At 48.6% G+C, this 27,930-nt stretch overlaps 1 protein-coding gene across 4 annotated transcripts in view; it reads left to right on the top strand.

Annotated features, from left to right (window-relative positions):
* The window catches only part of OTOF (otoferlin), a 73,538-nt gene that overhangs the window by 23,268 nt on the left and 22,340 nt on the right, over positions 1-27,930 (top strand). For all 4 annotated transcript variants that reach the window (XM_088530724.1, XM_088530723.1, XM_088530722.1 and 1 more), the window contains exons 5-20: positions 1,942-2,153; positions 14,297-14,370; positions 16,469-16,595; positions 16,895-16,949; positions 18,101-18,232; positions 18,511-18,573; positions 19,453-19,537; positions 21,063-21,222; positions 21,965-22,151; positions 22,458-22,644; positions 23,274-23,497; positions 23,942-24,050; positions 24,583-24,766; positions 26,962-27,082; positions 27,276-27,376; positions 27,794-27,884. In XM_088530724.1, the coding sequence (XP_088386850.1) occupies positions 1,942-2,153; positions 14,297-14,370; positions 16,469-16,595; positions 16,895-16,949; positions 18,101-18,232; positions 18,511-18,573; positions 19,453-19,537; positions 21,063-21,222; positions 21,965-22,151; positions 22,458-22,644; positions 23,274-23,497; positions 23,942-24,050; positions 24,583-24,766; positions 26,962-27,082; positions 27,276-27,376; positions 27,794-27,884 (2,112 nt within the window). The remainder of the gene's footprint in view (positions 1-1,941; positions 2,154-14,296; positions 14,371-16,468; positions 16,596-16,894; positions 16,950-18,100; positions 18,233-18,510; positions 18,574-19,452; positions 19,538-21,062; positions 21,223-21,964; positions 22,152-22,457; positions 22,645-23,273; positions 23,498-23,941; positions 24,051-24,582; positions 24,767-26,961; positions 27,083-27,275; positions 27,377-27,793; positions 27,885-27,930) is intronic.

Raw genomic sequence — 27,930 nt, 5'->3', positions numbered from 1 at the left:
ATGGAAAAAATGCAGACTCGAGATGTGGTGATTTCAGGATGGGAGAAGATGCTCCATGGTGAGATGTACAAGCAGTGGTGATGTGTTGTTACCCCTCACATTTTTGACAGCCGTGTACTCTAACTAGGGGAACCTGGGAGGCAAACCACCTTCCTGCTGCCCATATCTGACGTGCTGAAAAGCCTGGGCTTTCCACATCCTTTCCCAAGGTCCCGGGTCCAGATCTATCACACAGGGCCAAAAATGCTGCTAGGGCTTCTTAGTCTCGCTGTAGCTCAGCTGAGGCTTTTTTTTTTTTTCAGTTGATATATGCAGTATTTTCCAGAAAATGAAAATATTGGGAGTTTGTGTATTGCTGCAAAATTGGGGCAGCCCAGGGAAGCCAGATTTTACAAGGAGGATCCCTCTTTACAAGGGGTAACGCAACCAGACCCCGCATGTTCTCTACCCACTCCAGCTGTATGCATACCCAGACACACATCCTAGGGTTCTCAGGCTTTTTTTGGAGAATAAAGGCCACATCCTTCTATTTTCTCTGCATTTCCATGACAGTCAGCCAGAATAACTGGGCATTTGAATGCTGGGTCCTTGGAGGTGCAAAGGAAAAGGGTTTTGCTTGGAAGGAACCTGCCCTCCACCCCACATTGAGCAAGGTGGAAAAGAAATCTGCCAGGATTGCAAGAGCACCTGCAGAACTAGGCACAAAAAGCAATCTTCTTCACTCCTTTCTCTGCAAATCTGCCTTCCTCAGGTTCTTAAAACCTGTGCTTTTAAGGGCATGGTTCCCCAGCAAAGACACCTGAGTGAGACCTGAATCTCTCCTGTGCTGGGTAGAGACAGCTTTGATCTATTGAAATCGCTACATTTTCTGGCCGAAAGCAGATACATTTCTATTCTTCACTGCAGGCATTTTTATTTATTTATTTATTTATTATTGGTGAAATTAATTTCCAGGCAGAGCTTCATCATTCTGCAATCAAATGCAAGGGAAAGGTTGGAAATTGCTCTCCTCTTTCTGTGCTGACTGCAAAACGTCACTGACAATTTTCAGGCAGCTCTAATGACATTATTGCCTTTGTGAAGAATTTAATAGGTTCAGGAATTGTAAATCCAAGAGGGATATTAAGCCAGGTAATCTGGACTCTCACACTAGGGGCTCTGGAAAGTCTCAGATTTATTATTATTTAAATGTGTGGGAAAAGACTGAGAAAAAAATATTTTAAAATACCCACTGACAGGGGAATCCACTGGCCCTTCAGTTAACAATTTCACCAGTTATTTTTCTTTACTGCTCAAAACAAGATTTTTGCTTCCAGTTTGAATTTCTCATGGTTTCTGCTTACAGCTGCTGCTTCCCTCCAAACAGGTTTTATCCAGCTCCAAACCAAGTATTGCATTTTATTGGACCTTAAAGTAGCTGGAACAGCTTGGAGAGGCCAGGACAGTGTGCCAAATCATTCTGATTGACTCGGATTTCTATTTTGCATTAAATAGAATCAAAACCTGCCATGAAGCTCTGTTTCCAGCTGTGTTTGAGTCACCTCTTTAGCTTTCATTTGTTAAATGCACTAAATTCCTTGAGTTTGTGTGTATGTTCTCCAACCTTTCAACATACCTGTTGTTGAAAGCTGCCATGGTTGGAGAGAGGATACTATGTCTCTTCCTAAAAATCAGTTTATTTCTGTCATAGCAGTGAAAAGGAAGAAGTCTGGAACGCCCCAGGACTCCTGGAGCTCCTGGGCAGGAGCAAGACGAGATGCAGTGACCAGACTTGGCACCACCACCTTGCACAAACTCTTAACAAAGTGATGCACAGGAGAAAAACATAAAAGAAAATTAGCACCATCTTGAGCTGCCATCAGCAGCTCCTGCTGCCTTCAAAAGCTCGATGGATGTACAGGTCAAACCAGCCGTGCTGAACATCCCTGTTGTGTGTTGCAGACCAGCATCTCCATAGAGGTCAGGTACCAGGCGACGGACGGCACGGTGGGCGTGTGGAACGACAAGGAATTCCTGGAGACCCCCAGCCTCCCGTCGGAGGGGGATGGCAGGTACCCCTCGGAGACCGACAGCCTCCTCTCCGGCCACCGGCAGGGCCTGACCGTGTCCCCGGGCAAGTCCAACCAGCAGTCTGCAGAGAGGAGCTTCAGGAGGTAACGTGAAAAATGGGTCTCCAAAGGTGTGCAGTGCAGAAGGGTTGGCCATTGGTGCAAAGAATCATCTCAGCGACCTCCTCGGTGGTTTCTTTCCTCTTCTCTGCCATATTTTTGGAACAGGGCTCCACCTCCCATGCATAGGGCAGTGCGTAGCGTGGTGGAAAAAGCTGGATTTTGAATGCGATTGAATGCGAGTTCAGAGATTGGGGCTCTGGCTGTTGGATGGGCATGGTGAGGACGTGAGGAGAAGTTGGAGGAGCAACCAGGGAGGTTGTGGCACTAAACATTCACCCCGGAACAGACGGACTGGCTTTCTCGAAGGCATGTGGAGAGCGTTCTCCACAGTGGTCTATCAGCTGGGACCTCCATATCCCACCAGGCTTCAATGAAATCACATCCCAAAGGCAGTGTCTGAGCAGGAAGGTTGTGTTTGGGGTAGCTGAGGGAGCTTCATGCTGGGGCAGCAGGAGAAGACACCTCCAGGCCCTCTAAGGGATGCTGCTACCAGGTTCCTATCAGTCTGTAATCCCAGACTAGGGACGTGGAGAGGGCGCAGGACTGGGGAGGCTGCAGCCGACTGCCTATTGGGACAAAGAGCAAATTTTGCAAGTAAAAACCTGCTTGTGTATAAGTATATGGGGCCAGTGGGCTGCCAATCTGGATTGTTAGGCTGCTCTTGGATGTGATGGGCTGGACGGGACGTGTGTGCAGGTCACCCAGGCAGGGTATCACAGAGCAGGGACCGCCGATCACCCCCAAATCTCCTCAGATTGGCACTGGTTTGGGGACTGAGGTCTGTGTGCTTGCATGTTCCAGGGATACTGTTTTCTATTTGCACTTAGCAATTTATTGTAGCCACAAAAGAGGAGAATTTCTTTCTTCTTTTTTTTTTTTTCCCCACAGTGCAAATTTGAGGGAAGATATCCCCAGTCACTCTCATATCTCCTAGGCAGTTAATTAACTGTGTGAATTGGGTTGAAACGTGGGAGTTTTCAGGCAAATTGAAAGCGCAGACTCATTTCCCAGCCCCACAGGCTGAGATGTTGGCAGACAGGGATGGTGCTAACAGCTCTAAAAGGGGGATCCCACGGCCGTGAGCCAGGCACGACCCCTACGGAGACCTCCCAAATCCTGCCAGACCCCCCAACATCCGTCCTGGTGCGGTGGGATCCGATGCCCCATTAGCCCCATGTCTCAGGGAATCAGCATCCCATCTGCTCCATGGGAACTTTCGAGACGTGATGTGACTCAGATTTTCTTTTGTTTGTTTGTTTTTTTACCCTGAATCTTCTGGTATTTGGCTTCATTTTCTCATTCAGTTCCACAGTGTTTTAAAAATAACTCTGGTTTGCATAGGGCTCATCCTAAGTGCTATAGGCAACAGTTCAGCACCTCTTCTTCGGCTGTTCCAAGGAATGTTGTGACTCCTTCCCATTGCTTGAGTCCCATCTCACAGGAGCAGTGACTTTCAGCAGTCGTGCATGAGACTGACCTGATAAACTAACTGTTTTAGCGGAAGGAGCATCCCTTAGCAAATACCCGCAAAAGCAACGCATGGTATTTTCACTGTCCCAAGCAAGATAGCACTAAAGCTCAAAGATATCCCAGGGTTTTCCTGCTGCCCTTGTTCCTAGGGGGTTCCCATATGGACTTACGGTCTCGCAGCAGTTTGTTTGGAGCCCAGGGGGTCTGTCCAGCTGTGTTGCATCTTGCTGTCCTCCACTAATGCTTGCAAGCGCCCAAGGTCAGGGTGGTTTATGTCACCACCGTTAGTGCTGTGAGGACAAAAGCCCAAAGGGCTGATATTTTCCATGTCGCCACCCTCGCAGGATGGAAGAGGACGAGATGTACTACCACAGCGACGACGAACTGCTGGGAGAGGGGGACACCCTTAGCCAGGGGTCCCTCAACACGAGGTAGGGAGGCAGGCACCAACCTGAGCTGTTGGCAGTGGCCTTTGCGGTGTCCCGTGCCCAAGCGTTGGCCCTGGATTCCCGTTTTGGTGCTGCAAGAGAGCGAGGAAGGAGCAGTGATGGAGCTGCTGTAAAAACACCCTTGCAAGGACCACCTGGGAGCGGTGCTGGGCTCCAGGATGGAGAAGTTTGGGATGAGGCTGCAGTCTGGCTGCTGCCTTGACTGTGACCCTTCCTTCTCCAGCTCCCACCATCCTCCAGACACTGCTGCCCCCAGATTCGGAGGTCAGATGTGACCAGTGTGTGGGCAAGAGCCCTTTGATATCACCAGAGTGTGGGCAAGAGCCCTTTGATATCACAACCGGACTATGGGGGAACCGGGACAGGGCCACCCGGAGCGATGGACATTGGAGGGGCAGGTGATGAGCCAAGGGCTGGGGAAAACTCATCTATTTCCAGAAGTTTTTTCCCCTCTGTCATAGCCCGCGTCCGCACACACAGACGGTGCCCTTCCCTTCCTGTGATGTGCATGAGGATTTGATTCCGTTTGCAGTGCCTTTTTTTTCCTTTTTCTTTTTGACGTGCAGTGCTGTGAATTTGTTTCCCACCAGGTACCAGAGAAAACTTTGGGGGGTGAATGACAACAAAGCAAAATTCAGGCAAAACCCAGGGGCTGTGAACCGAGTAGAGAACAAACAGACCTTGAAATGGGAAAAGTAGCATCAACAGCAAGGAAATATAAAAACAATGCCATGCTTGCCAGCAGCTTTGCAGGCAGCCACTTGCAATGTGGTCGTAGGGAAGCACAAGTTACACAAGCACAACAGCCAAATGGCCAAGAAAAAGCCAGGCTGCCTCATGTCCCTACCCTGCAAGTGCAGCGGGAATTGGCACGAATGGAAGAGGTTGGGTCCTGATGACTCCTCAGACCCTGATTTTAGGTGGTGGGGATCAGGAGATCTCCATGGAGGAGCATGGGGGTTGTGAGGTTTTGGACATGCATGGAATGGTTTGTGGTGCTGATGTGGTCTGAAGTTGGTTTTGTGCCAAAGCAAAGCACCCTCTCTTCAGCATGTTGAGGCAGTGGAAAAGCCCTATAAGTTCATGTCACAGTGGTTTTTGTTTTCTTTTTCCTCTTTTTGCCCCTACATCCCTATAAATGCCCTAGCCTTGGAGACGATGCAGAAGAAGAGCAGAACCCCAGGTAAATACCCACCACACCAGCCCCACTCGCATGGTGACCTTGAACCCAGGCTCTGCAATGCTGAGACTTTCTAAAACCCAGGCCTAAATGCCAGAACTTGGAGGTCCAGATCCATCTTGTCTGGTTTTAGGCACTTCATCAAGCACCATAAATGAGGACCCCATTCACCCTTGGCACCACCAAGCGAAGCAGTGCCAGGACATGGGCAGCAGCACCTTCCCATCTGCTAAGCAATTAGTAGGGTCCATGATGTGGTTTGGAGTCAGGTCAGGTAGGATCCTCTTGGAATACATCTGGGACATAAGGATAATCCCCTGGCCAAGGACTAACCCAAACCGTCTGTGGAGGTAACAGACTTTATGGACACAAGTTATGCTGGACTTGTTGTCCTCATGGCCAGACAACGAGCCCTGGTCCACCTTATTTATGGACATAGCAGTATCCTTAGCTCCCCTTTGTGGCTGGTGCAGAGACAGGCACTTGGGAGGTGGTGAAGGGAGTGTGTCCACCCTCCTGGCCTGCCCGAGGTTTGGTGGGCCGGGCACCCTGTGCCCTGAAACCAAGATCCCAGGAAGCGTCACCTGAGAGCTGTTGACGTTGAAATATTCATGGGCAGGACAGGGCTCTCCAGCCGAAAACAATCTGGTCACTGTGAATTATTGATGGTGCCTTTTCTTGTGCACACGCAATGGATCCTCTATGGGCTGGGTTGGACCCTTCCGCCCACCCCTAAATGTAGCCATAGGTCACTTGCTTCCAAACGGGGTCATTGCCAGGCACCAGCGCTGAAAACGCATGTGAAAATCTGTGTAAAAGGAGCACTTGTGGCTATACAGAGGTAGGAGTGGTCACCACCCTACCTGGGCCTAGGAAACTCACCAATGATCCTACTACGACCCCAATATTGCCCCATAAGCCAAGGAAAGAGAGGAACCTTCCAAGGGTCATTTACCCACATAGGATCTGACTGAGCCTTGGGATGTGTGTGAACCTTGGGATCTCTATCCTTGGAGGTCATGGAAGATCTGTGAAAATAGGTTCATAAACATCCAGATAGGTAAGCAGGGTCTCAATTGCTAACTCAGGTGTCAGGAATGTCACACACCAGACCAAGGCCACATCAATACAGTCAGTGTATGGAGACATCTCAAAGGGTGAATCTGAATCAGGCAGCTCTGGGCTCATTTTCAGCCTGAGTAAGAAAGAAAACCAAGTGACATCCCCAAACCTATGAGTCCCCATCAAACTTCCCCCATTATTTTGGCTCCCCCTTTGAAGCAAACCCCAAGCCACAATTTACAAACCCTGTTAGAGAAAGCAACAAAAAAAATAGTGTCTGGGCACTGCAGCTGTGGCACTGCAGCCTCTCCTCCTTAGGAAGGGCACCCTTAGACCGGCTTGCTAAGAGCGTGTCTGCATTAACGGGGTCAATGCTTCCCTTGCTCTCATTGGCTTGCTTCAATAACCCTGACACCATGTTTTCTTGTTTTTTCTTTTTTTTTTTTTTTTCCTCCTCTCTTCTGCACCTAACTCAGGATTAAGTTTAACGATGGATACAAGTCAATAGCAAGGTACCAAAATGTCATGATTGGTGAGATCCTGATTTTTATGGGAGTTTGCTGTCACCCAAGCCCATCAGTGTGGTTTAAACCCCAAAGCTTCCTCCCGGCTGACTGTTCCGCATGGATCATGTTCAGTGCCCAGGAGCCATCACCACTGAGCTGGCCCTTGAGACAGTGTCTCAAAGACATCATGAATGAGACTACCTCTATAGCGGCTTGCTAAGAGTGAGCCCAAACTAGCGCTCCCAGCCCTGATCCATCACTGGGCAGGGGTTAGCCCAGGGTAGGACCATCCCCAGGATGGTTTGGATGAGTTCTTCCCGGGGCTCTTTGTGTGTTTTGCTCTTCCTCATGCTCACACTCCTGGCTGTGTCTCCTCCAAACAGTGATGATCCCGAAGATCCCAGGTACCAGGCGTGACGTTCCTCTCTAGCCCAGGCCCTTTGGGCATGGCGTGTGCATGTGTGTGATGCGTGTTGGTGTGTCAGTCCCACACGGCATGTGGACCCTAAGAAAGATCCGAAGTGCTTCCTTCCCTCTTCCCAACGGGGGAGCAGAGTTTCCTCACACTCACCCGGATCCCTCCTCCACAATGGTCAGGATTTTATTGCATTCAGTCCTATATGATCAGCAAGGATTTATTTCTTTTACTCATGGTACTTCCATAAGAGCTTGGATAATATTTGCCCATCTGCCTAGCTGTCTACCCAGCCTATTCTAATGCCATTTTCTCAGTCCATCTATCCCAATGCCTTTTTCTCCATCCATCCATCCATCCATCCATCCATCCATCCATCCATCCATCTCATTGCAATTCTTTCCATTCATCTACCACAGCATAACTCTCTCCATCCATCTACCCACCTCAGTATGGGTCTATCTTTCAGTTCATCCCAGTATCAGTCTATCTCTCCACCCATCCCTCCATCCATCCCTCCCTCCATTCATTCCTGTGTGAATCTCTCTATCCATCCATCTAGTCGTGGCACCATCCAAACAGCCATCCTAGTGTTATCCTATCTTTCCATCTATCCCAAAGGAAAGCTCTTTATCTGTCTTCTTTGCAATCTCCTCCCTGCTCATCCCAGCACCACCGGTGCTCCCATCTCTGTGCCCAGTTCTTGAAACCGTGAGGTTTCACCCTGTTGCACTTGTGCTCCGGGCTTGGTTGGGTGCTTGGTGCATGTTGCTGGTGGGGTTTGGGAGGAGAAGGTGGCACTGCAGCAGAACGAATCACGTCTGAATCAATTGCTCTTTGTGGTTGCAGAGTTAAGACTAAGGGAAAAGAGAAAAGACACCTCGTGTTGCCATTCAGGTACCCCGACTCCCTCCTTCCCCGCTCCCCAACACCCTGGTCCCTTGCTCCCTGCCCCGTTTCAGCCTTCACTAGCAGCACTGCTGCAGTTCTCAGCCCTTCTCACCCCTTATTGAGGCCCTGGAGACCTGCTGCTTTCCAGAAGGAGAAGAGGGGGTGAAAATAACCCAAGCTCGGAGCCGTGCAGCCAAAACTGCTGCTCCTACACTCCCGTATGCAGCCCTGTAGTAGCCAGATGTGCCCAAGGTAGAGATTTAACATGTGTTTTCCAGCCATAGGATTACAATGCTTGGATTGGAGCATACTTTATCCATAGGAGCACTAAAAGCCAAATGTATCCCACTCTCTGGCTTCACATTCCCTCGTTCCTAAGACAGTGCAGGCTTCTCAACGTGTATATACATATGGCATATATACATATGTCCCATCTTCCCTCCTTCAAAGTATGTAGGGGGATGTATATACGTTCAATCTGAGGTCTTCTTCCTTTCTATGGTCAACAATACTTCACTTACCAGACCACATGCCAATATGTGGCTATATGTATATCATCTCACACGTTTTATATCTATATTTTATATATGTATACACACACACATATCAATGCAATCTGATGGGACAAGGGTATTATAGATTAGCAGAAGATCAACGGCAAAAGAAAGACCAGCAGATTGCATGGCTCACAATGATCCCCCTTGGTTCTTTCTGCTTTTCTCCATAATGCAGAAAACTCAAGTAGACTCCCTGTTTCTTTTTTATTTATTTATTTTTGTTTTGGGAGACAGAGAGAGATTGAGAGAGATGAGGTCCAAAGTTGAGACCTTAAGAAACTAAACCCTAAATATTCATTGCAATGAGGCGGCAGTGAGCTCTGCAGTGAGACCAGACCGCGACCCCCAGCCAAAGCAGGGAGTGATTGAAACCCTCTCCCTGCGCCGAGCAGGGGCACGGAGCAGTTTTTGCAATGCAGATGGACATGCTGAGCTGCTGGCGCTGATGTTTGTTTTCCCCACGACCGCCAGGAAACTTTCCCTGCAGCACCAAGGAGAAGGAGCTGGTTTGCTCTCGGAGCGAGTGTCGGTGCAGGGAAGGTGCATGAAGGAGGCTGCAGGTTGGGCTTCCTTGGCGACCTGACCCTGCTGCCAACCCCCAGCAATCCCTGCAAACCCGGAGTTCATTCCAGGACCCCTTTGGATCCCTGCTGTGAGCACAGCTCCAGCCCAGGGCAATTTTCTGATCATCCCCACAGCTGCTCCTGGGAGCAGAGTAACAAGCTGTAATTAAAACCCAGCCCTCTTGATTACCTTTTAGAACTGGTTAATTGTTTTCTCTCTCCCTGCCTTTGCTGATGCATAAGCCCTTCTGCTCCTAGATGGGCAGGGGAAAGGAAAGAATGGGGAACTGCCAAAATCTGTGGGTTTATTTTTATTTTTATTTATTTATTTATTTCATGACAGAGGAGCAGGGCAGAGGGTGCTTTAGCTACAGCCCACTAGGGATGCTGGAGCACTGGAGGATCTAGGGTGGGATTAGTGAGGGCATGAAAGCATGATGGACAAGAAAAAAACAGGGAGGAAGGACCAGAGTAGAAAAATGTGGAAGCCCTAGGAAGAAAACAACAGAAAGGGACCAAACTCCAGAAGGCAGAGGCTGAATAGAAGTTTGGAAACCAAAGCAGGGAGAGGAAGAGCTAGTGTCACCTGCGTGATGTCAGGGCAGGCTGAACAGAGATGCTCAATGAGCAAAACCTGGGGAAGGGGTAGGGGGAACACCAGGGTGCAGAGGGAAGGGTCTCTGCTGGCTCTGGGGTATGGTTGATGTGCACTGAAGCTTGTTTGCCTTTTCTTCCCCTGACGCACGGCCACCGGCTCCAGCAAAGGCAAAGAGAAGACGAAGGAGCACAAGTAGGTTTGCTCTCCATGCTCCTTCCCCGTCTTGTTCCCGGCCTTTCCAGCATGCGTTGTGGCAGATGCAGTACCTGGCGTGTCCCCCCTTTCTCTGACTCTGAGCATGTCAGCTCTGCAGGAGCATCTGGGATGCTTGGCCTGAAACCTCGGAGCCTGCAGGGAACTGTTACCTACAGCAAAAGCCAAATGCAAAAGATGACCTTGGAGTGGGTGCCATGGTAGGGAACTGTAGGGTCTTGGGCCTCTTGGTTCTGCACAGCACCAGCTGCTTGGCTTAGCAGATCTGCTGAAATGTAACCTTGAGCCTCCCGAGAGCGCAGGCTCCCATCGTGCTGTCCACATCGGGTCCTTATGATCCTACCTGTGATCCTATCTGCCCAGTGTAGGGCTTGGTTGCTGCGCTCACCAGGGGTCTTTAGAATGGAAACAGAGCCCATGGAACCCTCCGATGGGCACAATTCCTCAAGGAAAGGAAAAAGACATAAAAACTTTTCTGCAAACCTTTCCTCCATTTAAAAAAAAAATAGTATGGGGGGAACAAGGATTAAAATACCCTATTTAACCATGAATAATTGACTGGTAAATTGCAACCAGATTTTTAATTGGAATCGGGCTGGTAGAGAGCCTGCTGCCACCTCCCTGTGCCTCCAAATCCCTCCGTCTCTCCATCCTGGCTTTATGGAGACCCATAAAGTGGGTGAAACCCGGATGAGCAGAACCAGGTGCTTCTATGAGCAGTAAGCAGAACAGCAGATGTGCATTCCACCACCAAAGGTGATTCACGTGCTCAGCCTCATATTAGACACCAGAGAATCCCAAAGGCAGAGTGCTGTGGAAGGCTACTCTGGTGTCTAATGCAATGTTACAGTTGCTTGGTGCAGAATGCAGCCAAGGTGCTCTGTCCTCCATCCCCAAACTTGTGGGACCCCACGCTGGGTCACAGTGGAGCAGACGGGGGCGTTTTGGAGGGCAGCCAGTGGTCTGGAAGCTCCGTCCTTCAGGCTGCAGTTAGGTTTTTGCAAAGGAGGAGGCTCCTGCTGCCTGTGTTGGCATCTCAGGTTCTCGGTCCTTCATGCAATATTCACGCGGGGACGGTGTCAGCTCTCAGCCTGCTCCCCACCTGCGCTCTCCGGGCTGCTGCTGCTGCTTCCCTCTTAGTTTTAGCCTTGCCAGCACCGTGGAGGGGGGCAGAGGGGAGGGAAAGGCTTTGGCACGACCCCTGCTTACTGCTGCGAAGACCCTGCTGTACGTGGAGAAGATCCCTGCCCGGGGTCCCTGTCCCGCTCCGGCCTCCAGCGGCGCGTGGGTCTCCTCCTCCCCATGGATGAGGGCCGTGCCGGGATGGCCGCCCCTCCTTAGACGCGTCGCTGGCGGCCCTCCGGTCCCGACCGAGCTCTTCCAGCATCTCCTTGGGTCCCGGCCGGCTTCTGAAGGTAGTACCAGAGGGCTGGGAGCTGGGAAGGGCCATGGAAGTGCCCACCTGGATGGGAAAAAGCAACCAACGGAGCTTGGGAAGGGGCTGGGGGAGGATGTGGAGACTCCGGGATGTTCTACCTGGGGGCTGCGATCTCCTCCGTGGGACCCGAGGCTGCTCCCTTCACACTCCTCCTGGTTCTTCCCTTTTCCTCAGCACTTGGACGTGACGCCGCTGAAGTCCGCTCTCTCCTTTCTCTCCAAACTCATCTGTGTCCTAGATGTTTGCCTCCAGCCCTCTGAAATAACAACTGTAAGGCTGTTATAGAGGAAGGAGGCAGTGCCAGATATTTTCTTTTTGTTGGGGTTGAGATGAGCTGTGGCTGGGCAGGCATGAGGGCACCCCCTGAAATTTTGTGGTGTGGAGGGACCTCATTGACTCCTGGGCTCTCCTCTCTGAAGACCATTAGAGTTGTGCCTCATCTGGTGGATATGCTAGGGATGATCCAGCTGTTTCCCATTCCTCGAGGCATCTTTTACAGTGAAATTATCTTTGGGGCAATGCGGGAGACTCCCACAGCACTTATGGACCGAGGCTCAGCTGACAGCGAGGGGTCACGTCCCGCGGCGGGACGGGATGAGCAGCATCTTCCATGCACATCCCTGTCGGAGAGCCGGAGCGGGGCTGCTCCTGCTGGGATGGGTTCCCATGAGAGCACCTTGGACCAGGTCCACGGTCCCGGACCGGCTCCGTGTGGTCCCAGGCAATAAAACGTGGCAGCAGGGAAAGGTCTTGGACCAGAGTGTCATCCTGCACTGGGAACAGCATTTATTCATAAAAAGGGGGTTTTCACGGGGGTTAACAGTGCTGTGTCCTTCGTAGCACCTTGAGGCAGGTGTTCACTCCTCCCATCCATTGAGAAACTGCCCTTTTGGAGATCCTATTAAGTGAATTAATCACAGATTGCAGGGACTCCCCTGAGGCCCGAGCATTGCCTTAGTCCTAATTAAATCTCAGCTATAAAAAGTTTTCTTCATATTGGTCTTTCTGTAGCAATTTAATTCTCCCTCCCTTGATGAGTACATTACCCCTATAGGTGACTCACGTTTCCTGACAATTCTGTTTTTTAGGCATCATGGAGGTTTTTTCCTAGTGAGTTTTTCAGCTCAGTCTTCAAGATAAAAATCCATGTTGCCCCCAGACACCCTGACTTTCTGCAATGTAACTCAGATGTCCTCACCCCTCTGCATTTGCAGCATGGAGTTACATCCAAAAAACCAATGCATGGTCTTTCTGGGGTGTTTGCAAGTTTGTTATGGTCTTTAACAACCTCAGCCTGTTGATTAGATCTGCACTGGAGAGCAATCCAGTTTGCACTGCAGGGATTTTGTACTGCACTATGTGCAGGCCAGGGCATTTTTCTGTGCAGCTGAACTAGGTTTCAGACTAGATTTAAATCGTCCCAGTTCACGAGGCTGTGATGAGTTAAGAAAATACTCCAGGTTATATCCCTTTGAACATCAATTTGAACATCTGCCTGTTTCTTTACTGGACTGGACAATGTTTAAATGAACATCAGTATCAGGTGAATTCTGAGTTCCAGAAGCCAAAGCGTTTCTGTCAGTCACCTGAGATATTTCTGTCTAAACGATGAACAAAAAAATATCATGCGAGTCCAGGCTTTCAATGCACTCGTGGTTTCGTGGTCTACATTTCAAGCTGGGATAGTGGTCCTAGCTCTGCTGAAGCATTTGGGGACAAGACAAGTTACACTTCTTAAACTTGGTTTAAGGCCCTGAAAGGAAGCAACTAGCAAGTAATTAGCAAACCAGTACTTTAATAGCCAATTAGCCCCAGCTGTTCTGAGGGAATTGGCCACAGCCCAGAGAAGTGATGGAGGAATTAAGCACAGGTCCCACACAGCCAAGGCGATGCTGATGCTTGACCTCTCTCTGGAGACATCCCAACCCTCTTGACCTGGTCCTGCTGAGAACTAAACTGGAAGGAGCAAAATCATTTTGCTTTGATGGATTGTTTTGGAAATCTTAAGATCTTCACAAATTTGTTGCTAATCATCCCAAAAAACTCCCTGATTTTTTGATAGGAGGGTGGTAGTAGTGGAGGTGGCTAGAATTTAAATTTTTTAGTAAAAATACTACTTTAGGTAACTGTCCTGGGGAACAATCACACAAACAGGTCCAGGCAGAATGACATGGCTGTGAGCAGTGGAAGTAGAGGCAGACATGAAGGCAGAAGTTAATTAAATCTGTTAATTGATGGATAGGATGGTGCTTCAGCCCTGTATATTCCCACAACTTTGGCATATGCTCCAAGGTGGGAGAGAGAGAGAGACAAAAAAAAAAAAAAAAAGAAAACGGGACCTAAGACTCAAATTAGCTGAACTTAGCTGAACATTTAGCTGAAATTTTGACTCTGCCTTAAGGCACATTAGCCCTTGTTTGCATTTGTCTCTGCTTTCAGCTGACGTTTCTATTCTTGCTTGGAGCTGGAAAAGCACAACTGAAACATGGGAAGGTCCATCTCAATATGAGGAAAAACTTAATTACTGTAAGAATGATTACTCACTGGAACAGGTTGCCCAGAGAGGCTCTATCCTTGGAGATGTTCAGGAGCTACCAGGACACAATTCTGAGCAATGTGGTGTAGGTCAATCTGGTTCAGCAGGGGGGTTGGACTAGATATGCAGTTTTCTTTCAACCTCAACCATTCCATGGTTCTGCAAAATCTTGTCTTCCCATCCCTTTGTTGCAGACAACACTACTAAATATATGAGATTCAATGAGTTCTTTCCCATCTTCTTCCAGAGCCGGAAAAGGAGTTTTTTCAGCCATGAAGCTTGGCAAGACACGTCCACCAAAGGATGATCATCGGAAGCAAGGTAGGTGTTGGGAAAGGCTTATTCTCTGATCCAGGAATGCTTTCCAGCAAAACCACTGGTCTGCGGGGATAAGACCCCATAAGCGGCTCACTTCAACACCATGAATAACTCGCAGATTAGGGAGCATTTGATGCACAAGATGAGAGACAGAATTTCCATGGGCGAACTGGGAAGCAGGGATAGGTGGACAGAGCCTCCTACTGAGGCTTTGACCCACCCATCCTATGAGATCGTGATGAAACCTGGAAGTCAGATGGGCAGTTTCTGGCTTATTTTAAGGATTACTTGCAAATATCACAGCAAAAAAAAGGATGATTTAGCCCTTTCGTTGCTTCTCTGTGGTACATGGAGACCTGCACGAACAGTGTGTCAGCAGCACAGAAACAGTCAGGGCCCTGTTTCTGCAACGATGTCTGTTCCAAGGGCTAGAAACCTGCAGCAGTGCTGAAACGGGACACCCTTCTGGGCACTCAGAAGGTACTTAGTGATCGGAAAATTGTTGTTTGTTTCCATTCGGATCAAATTATTATGTTTCGATGAGAAAGGAATTGAGGAATGTCTTTTTTATGGAGGAAGACAAAATGCTGCTTTAGATGTTCTTCTTGGGCAACTCGTCATTTTTCATCCAGTTTTTAAGTCAGGAAAGGAGGAATTTGGCCAGAGACGCCTATCCAAGGCATAATACTGAAGTGCCTTGGTAGTCCCTTGCTCTCCATAGTGGCAGGACATTCATCTCACAGTTAAGATTTCACATAAGTCAATGAGGAAAGCAGCTAGGATGCAAAGACATGAACAGGTTGCCCTTTCAGACAGTGGCATATGTTCATAGATGTAGATTTATGAGTGGTGGGGGAACGGTTGCAGCTGCTGTTATATTGCATAAGATGGTCGTTGCTCACAGCTGTGCCTCCTTCTTTCACCTTCCCCCTCCAGGAGATCGGGATGTCGTCCTTCCAGCATCCCTCCTGTGTTGTTGTCTGCTTTCTCTCTGCCATCCCAGGCACGTTGCGGGTTCTGCTCATGTCAGACAGATCTGCTGAACCACTGAGAGCAGAGCTGGGAGGTGCTAGTCTGTCTGCCCACTCACACATGTTGGCATTGAATCCTCTTAGGTCCTCTTAAAAAGTCCTATTGAAGATGGGGACACTCTTTCCACACACTACTTGCAGCAGTGCCTCTCTGTACGTGGATAGAAAGCGATTCCTAACATCCAGACTAGGTCGCCCTCACTTCAGCTGAAGCCCACCATTATTTCTGTATTATCTCACAAAACCAGGCCAGACTACGGTGAGAAACCTGTGTCTGCTCTCCTGGAACAAGCTATGAGGCTGTCTTGGATTAGCCAAGAGACGGGAAACCTGTTTCCCCAAAGTGATGTCTGTGCTGTACAAGTGTACAAGTGGTGTTGGGACTATCCCCTCTGTGTCACCAAAACGAACCAGTGACCCAAAAGCAGCTCCCCACCTCTCCTCATCCTCAGCATTGCATCGAAGAAAGAAACATCGCTGCTTCGCACATTGCTTCTGAAGCTGTGGTGATTTGTTGACCAGAAGCAGAGGCAGGAGGGGTGAACCCTGCATGCCCATGGCTAGGACACAAGGAAAAGCAGTAGCTCAACACCTTCAATACCAACACAGATTTGTAGCCAATTCAACCACGTCTACTCGTGCCTCATGAGACCTGAGATCCTAATCCACCTTCTTCCTTGGAAAATGAGCCCTTTCTCCTGTTCTTGCAGACCTGAAGCTGGCCGTTGGTGGGATGGCAGCACCATCCTGGCTGTTCGAGCTGCAGCACATGTTCTAATGCTCTTTACCTCTCGAGTCTGCACTGTTCCTTTGTCAGATTTCATTTTCCCAAGGCATATTGTCTTTGTAAAGCTGTGCGCTGGCACGCTGCACCGATGGAATAGTGTTGTGATATGCAAACCTCTTTTTTAATCCACTTCAGGATGTCTGTGATCTGACCCTATGGCTATTGTTCTTTGTATTATCAAATGGGGTTGATAGGACGTATTGGTTACCTTTCTCCGAGTCGTTAATTATTCACGGAGTGGAAACAGTAAGAGATATTATTTTGTCTGTGTGACTTTATGCAGATGAACCTGCTGTTTTGGAAGCAGAAGACCTGGACCGAAAAGCCATGAGACTAGGAGGTGGACTGGACCCAGACACCATCTCCTTGGCTTCCGTCACAGCTGTAACCACCAATGTCTCCAACAAGAGGTGAGGGCCAGATGTGAGTTTGTGCAAGGTGATGGCAAACACACAGACACGTCTGCATCCCTGAGCATCGTGTCCCCTGATCTGGGGTATGTTGGGAATCACATTGGCCCATGCAACTGTTTTCAGAAACACCTGAACAGAGAACACTAATCAATGACGTTTCATACCCCTGGAGTTTATGTTCCTTAGATTCAAATAGGGCAAGAACCATGAGGAGTGACCCTGGGAAATGCTCTGTCACAGAGTTTGCAGCAAGCTCACCTGTTGTTTGACCGCGGGTTTCTTCTGCCCTTTTGAAGGTCCAAGCCTGATATCAAAATGGAGCCAAGTGCTGGGAGGCCGATGGACTATCAGGTAGGAGGCAACATTGCGATCCCAACCTCAGCTCGGAGCTCAGAGACGGACTCTCCCACAGGGAGCATTCATGGGGAGGAAGAGGCAGCCAGGAAACCTTTTTTCCACCCTTTTCTTGGAGCACAGTGATCAACAGAGTATTTCATCTGCATCTCTTAGTTGAAGTATTTGTCACTATTTGCCTATGGGGCAACATTGGGATTAGGACAAAGGAGCTGGTCATGAACTTTGGCACAGTGTTGTTGGGGCAAGTCCACGATAGGTTTCATGTGCTGCCTTCCCAAAAGCAACTCACAGCTCCTGGAGGCTGGTTCACTCTTTGCATGACTCTTCCAGGTCCAGTTCCTGTTGGAGGATGACTTTCAGAAAGCTGGTACTTACATGGTAGAGTGAAGAGCTTTGTGTTAAGTCATTAACAGGGTTTGCTGTCCCCTGTGACAAGCCCAGATTAACCTGTGACTGAAGCAAGCCATCTCAAACACAGTTTTCTTAACTTCCAAGGCCTGTTTTAGTGTTCAAGATTGATGAGGCCTGTCTACCTGCACTCCCTATATTTCCTCTGGTAGGTTGGTGCCCAGCTCCTGTTATCTTGTCCAGAGGTGCTTTGCCCCTATCATTTTAATCTAGAGTTTCCCAAGGTTCATATGATAACTGTTGCTCCCTTTTTCTTCTACTACCTGGTGATAATATGATTCATAAATTGGCTCCTCTCTTCATTTTCACTGAGCCATGCTGATTAAGTAGCCATTTAGCTTTACTTTAGGTCCTTGCAGGCTAGCATGGTAGCACATTCCTAGGGATATCCGGGAACAATGCAAATGATTTTCATTAGAGATTTATGGTAGTCCATTTGCAGCATCCACTTTTGAATCCCACGAGAGACCATATAACATAAGAAGATGCATCAGAAGAGGTTTAATTACACATATAAAAACCCTAAAACAAGTTGCAAGGACAACAGGGAGCGAGTATACCTGGTTCAGGAGTAGTATAACCATAAGGTAAAGAGGAGGTGGGTGGAAGGTTCAAGATAAATTATGAGCAAGAGGTGGAAACGACCAGCTAATTGGCCAGTGCCAACAGTACCACAAGGCTGGTGGAGACACACGTGAGGGCAGCCAAGGCGGAGCTCCATGGATCCTTCTCCCCAGGTCAGCATCACCATCATCGAGGCACGGCAGCTGGTTGGGCTGAACATGGACCCCGTGGTCTGCGTGGAGGTTGGCGAGGAAAAGAAATACACGTCCATGAAGGAATCGACTAACTGTCCTTACTACAATGAGGTGAGCTGGGTCCCTCCTGAGGTGCTGCCCCAGGCTTGCTGCTTCTCAGGGCCTACAGAAAGAGAGGAAAACAAACACAAAAAAGATTATGCTTTCTTTGGTGTCCCAGACCACTGATGTTGTCAGCTGTTGCACTGACATGGATCCCTCTCCAGCCGTGATATGAGCTACAGGCAGACATGTCTCTCTTGGTGGGGTGTTGACCGTAACACTGTCTTTCAACCCAAAAGGAGCCCAGGCCTGCTTTCCTGCTTTCACACAGGCTTTTTTCCTTTCAGTACTTCGTCTTTGATTTCCACGTCCCCCCTGACGTCATGTTCGACAAGATCATCAAGCTGTCTGTAAGTGAGATGCTGTGTTGTGTCGTCCTTTTCACAGGGCTTTGGTGCAAACCAATGTATTTTGTTTACGTGTTGGGATGGACTCAAGACCTTGATGTGAGACCTCTGGCAGCAGCTGAGGTGCCTGTCCCCCGCTCTTAGCCTTCATGTCCTTTGCAGGTCCCCAACCCCTCTCTTTGTCACTGTCCTTATTACTGCAGCCACACAGCTCTACTTGTGTTCCCCGTCTTCTCCTTTGGCCCATCTCTGGTATTTCAGGGTTAGGCAAGACTAACCCTGTCTAATGATGTACTTAGGCTCATGGAGAAGCAATGCATTCCGGAGCCTGCCAGTGGATTCCCTGAAGCACGAGGCTGGATACTGCTGTTGAGGAAATTCATAATTCCAAATAATGACATCAAAGCAGACACTCCAGCTCTCCCCAGAGATGCCAAGGAAATGCGTAGACTCATGCAGTCTAGTTAGCAGTGTCCACATCTCTCCCATGCACAGTCTGGCTGTGTGATTCCTTCTCAGGAAGGAATTTCAAGCATCTTTGAGACACTCCTTTCAAGAACATGTCCCAGTGTCTGTTGCCATAGTGGCTGGAAAACTGCATCTTGTTTTAGAGATATTTTTTTCTTTTATTTACATTTTTTCTCTATTGAATCCAAGCGTACAGTTGCTTGCAAGACTGCTGAGCAAGAGCTCCAACCCCACTGAGCCTCATAACGTGATTATACCTCTTGCACAAGCCTAGCAAAAGGCATCAAATTCTTTATTGTTTGACACTGAACACTTCAAAAACAGTTCTCCCTCTCCCAGCACAGCTCTGGAGAAACAAAAAACAAACACAAAAATAAAAATACCTCTGGCTTGTTTTTCTCCCTCATTTTCCAGGTGATCCACTCAAAAAATCTCTTGCGCAGTGGGACTTTGGTAGGCTCCTTCAAGATGGATGTTGGAACTGTTTACACCCAGCCTGGTAGGTAACTGTAACTTGCAACTGGTCATATACGCCGACCCACACCATTAAACACCTTGCAAAGTGTCTTTGCAAGGTAGCCAGGCAATCACCCATTTTCTTGGGTGACACTTTTTGAACTTTAATTTTTAGCATCCTAAATGTAATCACATCATCTGGGTTCCTTCTGCACCTAGGAAAGAGCCATCAGCACCTTCAGAATGCCACCCAGGAATGAGGTGTAAGGCAAACAGGCGGGAATGCCCTTGGGATTTGCCAGTCTCTCTCCATTGACCCAAGGAGACGTTTCAGTGACTTGGCTGGGCAAGTTATTGACTCTTCAGATAGCTGAGAACCGTGGGCTGGATCTTGCCCTCTGTGACCAGCGTTTAAACCAAGACAGGAAGATGCCCAGTGTGCAAAAAAAAGGAGGTTAATTAGAGCTGCTGTGAGCCTGTCGTGTTGCTCACCAGCAATAAAGCCGGCCTTGGCTTAGCATAGATGGACCCAATGAGTGCTATTAAAACCCCTTGCGCCATCGTGGGCTTTGTTTGCAGCACATCTGTTTCAGGGAAGCCTTTTTTATAGAGTCATAAAGGAAATGTGAAAGCTTTCGGCAGCAAGAGCCAGTGCAGTTGGGATTAGTTTAGAGAAGTGTATAAAAGAGGTCCAGAAGTGTCCCTGGAGAGGTCATTCAGTGCTTACCCTTGCTGGACCTGTCTGGGAGACTGATGAATCGCAGAATCCCAGAATGGCTGAGGTTGGAAGGGACCTCCAGGGATCACCCAGTCCAACCCCTGCCCCAGCAGGGACACCCAGAGCACGGGGCACAGGGGGCATCCAGGCGGGTTGGACATCTCCAGAGAAGGAGCCTCCACAGCCTCTCTGGGCAGCCTGTGCCAGGGCTCGGGCACCATCACACCAAAAGTTCTTCCTCAAGGATGAAGCAAACACATATTCAGGAGACCGGGGAAATGCCCCTTGGAGGGCGCAGTGCTTGCAGCGTGCCAGGGTAAGGAACACCTGAAACTTCCCTTTAGAAAAGACACCATCAAAATCACTTGGATTTTATCTTTGCTTTATGCACCAGGCCTTTTTTTGGAAGCACTCTACCCCTATGAAGAGTCCTGACACCTTAAGGTGCGAATGAAGCCTCCAGAGTTTCCATTTCAGGGGTGCTCAACAATCGGTGCTGGAAGGGCTCTTAAGAGAGCATCTAGTCTGGTCTCCTCCACAGAAGGATCAAATCTTTCTCACATCTGGGAGGCAAACTGAGCGTTAAAATATGTGTGTTGATGGAAACTCCACCCCACTAGAAACAGTTTGTCCCATTGCTTCTCTGCCTTCAGCATCAGGCAGGTTTTTCCAAATGGATTTTTCAGGGATTTTTGTTGGTTTGTTTTGCCTTTTTTTCTGCAATTCCTTACACCTAAAGATACACCTTATGTGCGTACACAAGGGCTTTGCCACTCAAATGAAAGATGTTTCCAGTCCTCAGTAATTCCTGTAATTCTGATAAGAGGCTGTCTTGTTCCATGGCTTTCAGAACACCAGTTCTACCACAAATGGGCCATCCTTTCTGACCCTGAGGATCTCACTGCTGGGTTGAAAGGCTACCTGAAGTGTGACGTTGCTGTGGTAGGGAAAGGGGACAACATCAAGACGCCACACAAAGCCAATGAGACGGACGAGGATGATATTGAGGGGTAAGGTTTTATAACGGCAGTTTTGTATAGCCTTGTTTGGGAGCGAGCTATGAGCTTTTCATGTCTCTTTATTTTGGATTATTTGATGAGGACAACATTCCTTCCAGGTTAGACTGACCCTAGAGATTAGGCCAGAGATTAGAGATTAGGCCCTCCAGTATCCATACTTGAAATTAGGAATGCTGAATGGGTTGCTTCTCAGAGAGGGCACAGTTGGTAGATTACTGGTCTAAATCCTGGTCACACCAATACAGATCAGTCATTTATATCAGTTCAGACCATCTGCTGCTGGTTGTTTACTTCTCCAAAGCATCAGCTTGATATGAACTAAGATGAGGTTCACACTGCTTAACTAATGCTCCTGTTGGCCCTTGGATAGGAGCCACAGAAGAGAGAGTGAAGGGAAGATGGAATATGATGAATGGGGATCTCAGCTAGGCTGAGATCTGTCTTCCCCTACGCTCCACTTCTGATAATGATTATATCCCTTTGGAAGGATGCAGGTGGTCTCCAGGGAACCTCAATGGTTACTCTAAGGTTTCCCTTATGAATCCGCCACTCCCCATCCTGAATCAGGAGGATGAGCAGAAACAGGACTGCAGTAAATTGTATGGCTGAAGAAATGGTTGTCCTTCCACCTCGTGCTCCAAAAGTTGGGCAGCTTCTACCTCTTCTGCAGGCCTCTCCTGACAAACATGCCAGGCCCGGCAGTTGTCTCCAGTCCTATATTTTGATGTTGCAGGAACCTCCTCCTTCCAGATGGGGTTCCTCCAGAGCGGCAATGGGCTCGTTTCTACATCAAGATCTATCGAGCTGAAGGGCTGCCCCGTATGAACACCAGCATCATGGCCAATGTGAAGAAGGCTCTCATTGGGGAGAACAAAGACTTGGTGGACCCCTATGTGCAGGTGTTCTTTGCAGGGCAGAAGGTGAGCGAGCTGCTTGCTAGACCGCTGTGACATGATAACATGAGCAGCATCAACCATTACAGAGGTGTGGGATCACATGGACAAAGATGATCCCAGCTGTCCTGGCAAGTAGATCCTATGGGGAGGTCGCAGCCATCTCCAGTCAACAAAAATATCACATTACCTGGGACAGGAGAGTCACAAGCAAAAAAAAAAAAAAAGTTTCAACAGTCATTAGCAAGGGAGTAGCACAGGTCCGAAAGAAGATGAGTGGCTTGTCAGATCAGACCCTTGTAAAACATCCATTTTTCTCCTCCCACTTGGCAGGGGAAGACGTCTGTGCAGAAGAGCAGCTATGAGCCTCTCTGGAATGAGCAAATAGTCTTCACAGAAATGTTCCCTCCATTGTGCAAGAGGATAAAAATCCAGATACGAGACTCTGACAAAGTCAACGATGTGGCCATTGGGACTCATTTCATTGATTTGCGGAAGATATCTAATGAAGGAGACAAAGGTAAAGTTAATGTGGGGGTGGACAGAGATGCCTTCTTCGTGGTACAGAGAATTCTCTGTCCTTTGGCAGAGAGTTAGCAAAATAATCTAGGTCCCTTCCCCAGCCTCTGAAGATAACTGCTCAGTGGGAGAGAGCTCTTTTCACTGCAGTGGTTGCAAGAGATCACTGGGCATCTATTTCCTGACCAAGACCCATGTCAGGCCTCCACTCTGACACTAGAGAAAAATCAAGTCCATGTGTGGATGAATATCTGACAGGCTCCCAGGTTCGCACACACGCAAACACAGCAGCATACATGTGGGTAGGAGTAATATGAAATCAAGTAGTGCCCTAGGATGACAGCTAATGGGGGTTTCTCTTCTCCCTCATGTCTTATGTTGGGTGGCTTGCCCAATGGGATACTTATCTCTGTCTTTGGCTTGGTGCACTGCACAATCCCCTTCACTGCTGTCACCACAAAACCGTCTCCGTGTAGGGTTGCAAGCATACGTTTTCTATGTCCACACATAGCACATACGTGCTCGAGTCTGTGCACCAGGAAAATGATGCTATTCCATGAGCCAACCTGAGCAAAGACATGCCCTGCTCCTCAAATATCCTCTTCACTTCCCCTGTCTGGTCTGCTGCAGGCTTCCTACCCACCTTTGGCCCCGCATGGGTCAACATGTATGGCTCAACTCGAAACTACACCCTGATGGATGAGCACCAGGATCTGAACGAGGGTCTGGGTGAAGGTGTCTCCTTCCGGGCCAGGCTTTTGATGAGCCTTGCAGTGGAGATCTTGGACACCAGCAACCCAGAGATCAACAGCTCCACTGAGGTGCAAGTTGAGCCAGCCACGTCAGTTGCCGATGTGAGTCTTCCCCAATTCTTCCATTGTCAGCGACAAATCTTGAGCGTTGCTATTAGCTCCTCAGTCCTGTTGATAATTGTGCCTGGTCTCAAAGACTGAGAGGTTAATTTAGTGCTGCATTAAATCTGCTGGGTCCTCCAGCTCAATAGCAAATCTTGCAAGGATTTTTTTGCGTTTTATGGTCATTCAAAAAGAACGTGCAGTGAGCCTAGACAGGTGGGGTTCAGACAGAAACCCACCCGTTAGATGGCTTAAGCTGAGGGAGAGAAACCCCACAGTGTTCCTGAAAACTTAGTGGGAATTTCCTTTCACAGAGCTTGTGTGGGTGCTCAAGGTGCCAGACGTGACTTTCTGGGGCAACCTGCACTGTGGCTTGGCCTGCTAGGAGGACCTGTCTGTCTGACCTTAACCTTCTATCCTAATTCCATGAGTCTTCTCCTGTAGAACTGCACTGGGAAAATGGAGGAATTCTTCCTTTTTGGAGCCTTTCTGGAAGCTACCATGATTGACAGGAAGATTGGTGACAAACCCATCAACTTCGAGGTCACAATAGGTAGGTTGAGTTTTGGGAATGTTGGTTTTGAAACATATCGAACACAGACTGCAGGATCCAAGGCCAATAGCAAGGTTTCTACCCACCTCTTTCCATACTAACTCTTGACACAGCATCTAGAACTCTCATTTTAGAGAGAAAGTGATGGCTACTTTATTGGCACAAGATATGGGTGTCCCCAGATCAACCCTTTGCTGTGTGATCTCCTGTCAACATTGGATCTGCTCCATCTCTCAGCTGCGAGAACATGGCTTCATACCTCCTGAGGATAACAGGAGGTACATGGCTTTGTGTCTCCTGAGGATAACCACCAAAGGAAGGACATATGTTTCTAATGGCTTGGAAGGAGAGATGAGTAGGAGGTGGATTTCAGTCATTAGTTTGCAATTTCTGGTCAGGATTTTATAAAGTTGAACTTCACTGTCCCCCATGGTTCCTGCAGAGAAGATTCCTCCCCAACCTGAGTTAAAGCCAGGTGATGGAGTCCATTTAACCCCAGTGTGAGTTACAGCCCTGTGACTTTTTTCCTGAGGTAACTATGGGAACCAAATCGATGGCATGACCAAACCCACCTTGCGGAGGAAGAAAGAGGGAGGAGACGGGGATGAGGAGGAGTCTGAGCTGCTCCAGAATTCAAGTGAGGAAGATGGTGATGAGGATGGAGAGCTGATCTCCATTTCCTCATCTCAACCCATGAAGCCCCTGGTCACAGACAGGTAAGTGTGCCCAGGTGGCCACCGAAGGGCCATGTTGCTGAACATTGGGAGGGGAAAGTGAGAGAAGGGACTTTGAAGCATTCTAATGAGGTGGGAGAGCAGCTGGGATACAGATGGGTGGTGTAATTCCTTGTCTTGCAGGAGAGGGAATTAGCATCTGGCTTCTGAAACATTTGTAGGATGATGTGAAACAAAGTAGGGTTTAGAAATATGCCCTTCCATGAGCAGCAGAGCCAAATGCTCCTCTTAATTCATTGTCCAAAGGTGCTTCCATTTTTGCCAGGTACCTGAGCTCCCACCAGAGTAGCAGAGATGAAGTCAGTGAAGTCCCTGGAGCCTGGAGAGTCATTCAGTCAACCAGACCTAGGAGCAGCAGCGGGCACTAGGTCTCTGTGCCCTGTGCTAGGAGCACGTAATTGCTTGTGGAGACCCTATATTAGCTATTATCATCTCACAGCAGTCTAATAAAGGTTGAAGTCACCTCTCAGAGGACCTTTTTCATCTGCCTAGCCTGTTATGTGCACAGCGCTCGTAGCTACCCACACCTCTAACCCTCTACACCTATGGAAAATTAGGAGGAAGTTAACCAGCAAATGCAAAAATCATTGGTTGGCATTGAAGAAGAAAATGCACTTCTGTACACACAAATTTCATACGCTCAGAAAACCGCCCTTAAAATAAGATTCCTCCCTAGGACTCCTTGGTGTCACAGCAAATGTGTGAATGCATAAACCTATTTTTGCACATCAGGGAGGAAAGAAGAAAGGAGAGGTCTAGGCTTTGCATCTTTGATTTTGCTACTTACTTGACATATAAAAAACATCGTGGAGACTAGTATAGTCCAGAAATAAGGCATAGATTTCATTAATGAAGGTGATTGGTGCTGAGGCAAGGTGCATTTTGCTTCACTTTGGATCTTGCTTCACTTTGGATCTTGAAAGTTAGACAATGTCGCAGCCACAGAGAGGAGAATGCAGAAACTGTGGGAAGAAGTCCATGATGATGAGTTAGGCACGAGTTTGGGGTAAAGTCTTAAAATCCTATTAGTGTCTATATCTGTAGCGTGTCTTTCAGTCAGTCTGTCTATCCCCATTCCCTCCAGCTATTGGCATGTGTCAGTCTCATGTCAGAGAACCAGGATATGAGAAACTGGGTCCTGTTCCTGAGACTGACAGAACTGTTGGGTTTCACTGGGCAAATCACTTCCATTCTCTCTGCCCCAGTTTCTCCTTCTGTAGAATTGAGACAATTCTTTAATGTGCAGGTAGAAATTACCCTAAAATACACAACAGCTACAAATGTGATCCCAGTTGAAGCTTTCTGCCTCATCTGGAACTTCAGAAGACTTTTCAGAGAGCCAAGAATTGAGCAGAATCAGAGGCTAGGCTGAGCTTCACCATGACCAAGATTTGAATACAAAAGAATTGTACAAGTCCTGAGACTGGTACTTACTCAGGAAAGCTAATCGGATTTAACCTAATGAGATGCACTTAAAGTGGATTATTTTAACTACTCTATCAGTAGATAGATGTTCCTAATCAAAATTAACTGACTGGCTTAATTCAACTGGGAAATGAAGCAAGCTAAATTGAATCAAGACCATTTGCATTCTTGATAAAACTCTCTACCTGGGGTTCCTGCACTTGTTAACCAGCCCATCAGAAAGGTGAATGCAGGAGGGAGATGAAAAGCACAACTTCTATGACACATATTCCATTGGGCTCTGCTTTTCCTGCTCCTTTACCAGCATGCAGGGAGTTCCATGCTGAACTGTGGGGATTTGCTGACATCTTCTGGCTGGAAATACCCCAGATGGCTTCACAAGATGAATCAAAATTGTTTTTCTTTGTATTTATTATTATTATTATTAGCTAAGGGGGATCCCAAGGATCTGCAGTGGCTTTATCCAGGGTGAATCCTGGCTCATAACAGTTGCTAGGGCTGCCTTGGGCAAACCAGAAGCATGAACCTGTTCTCCAAGGCATGCCTGGTGGCCCAGCTTCCTCTCCCCCTAATCTATTCCATTATCTTTCCCATGCCATGCTACTTTCAGCCCCCTTTCTTTCTGGCCTGTGCTTGCATATATACATCTCCCCGTCACAGCATGCTCTGATATGCCAGGAGAGGTGGTGGGCAATGACCATTCCTGCCTGGAGTGATCCTACCATAGGGCATCCTTCCTCCTCTTGCTGCAGGAACTACTTCCACCTGCCCTACTTTGAGAAGAAGCCCTGTATCTACATCAAGAGCTGGTGGCAAGACCAGCGCCGGAGACTGTACAACGCCAACATCATGGACAAGATTGCAGACAAGCTGGTCAGTATGTGCTGGGGACGGGACTGGCTCAAAGGATGCCATAAAGCACATCCTGTCACAAGGCAGGGACAAACTATAGAGCCTTTAGCAAACTCATACAAGAAAGGACAAAGCTCCCTAGCACTTAACACTCCAAAAGGCCAAACCCCACCTGGTCTGTCCCATTACCCCCTTCCACCGCTTCCCGTTGCAGGAGGAAGGCCTCAATGACGTGCAGGAAATGATCAAGACGGAGAAGCCGCACCCGGAGCGCCGGCTCCGAGGGGTCCTGGAGGAGCTGAGCAGCGGCTGCCTGTGAGTAAAAGGCTGGCAAAGGCTGCACACCAAAGACCTGTGGTCTCAGCGGGACAGCGGGCAAGTTCACGGGAGCATAAGTTCACCTTGTCTTATGACCCGAGATGATGGGCGAGCATTTCCTTGTCTTAGCACTGCACCTTAGGTCTCAAAGACCCTCAACCAGTGATGAAAGCCACAAGGACCCCATTCCTGTGGCCTTAATAGACCGGTACCTGAACAGTACCTCGTCCTCATACACCTCTTCAGCAAGAGGTGCAAACAGGCTCCCTGGCCACAGCTGCAGTGCACACTGAAGGAGCAAGGGCACTTTGCTCCAGCAAAGTGTCCTGTTGCTCGCAGAGATCCAGCCTGCTCAGGCTGCTTGCGAGGGCCAGCAGGCTTTCGTGCGATTCATGCTACGACCTCTACCATCAGGCGCTTCGTGACCTTGGCGGACAAGGACCAGCACCACTCTTCCCGCACGAGGCTGGATCGAGAAAGGCTCAAGTCCTGCATGAGGGAGCTGGTAAGTTCCCTTCAGCTGGGGAGGAAGATTCAGGCTCCGTTGATGC

This window comes from Tinamus guttatus, unplaced genomic scaffold (genome assembly GCF_059628265.1).
Source record: "Tinamus guttatus ecotype Peru unplaced genomic scaffold, ASM5962826v1 Tinamus_guttatus_pri_ptg000386l, whole genome shotgun sequence".
NCBI lineage: Eukaryota > Metazoa > Chordata > Aves > Tinamiformes > Tinamidae > Tinamus > Tinamus guttatus.
The sequence above is the reverse complement of the archived record's forward strand: the minus strand, read 5'-3'. Positions and strand labels throughout refer to the sequence as shown.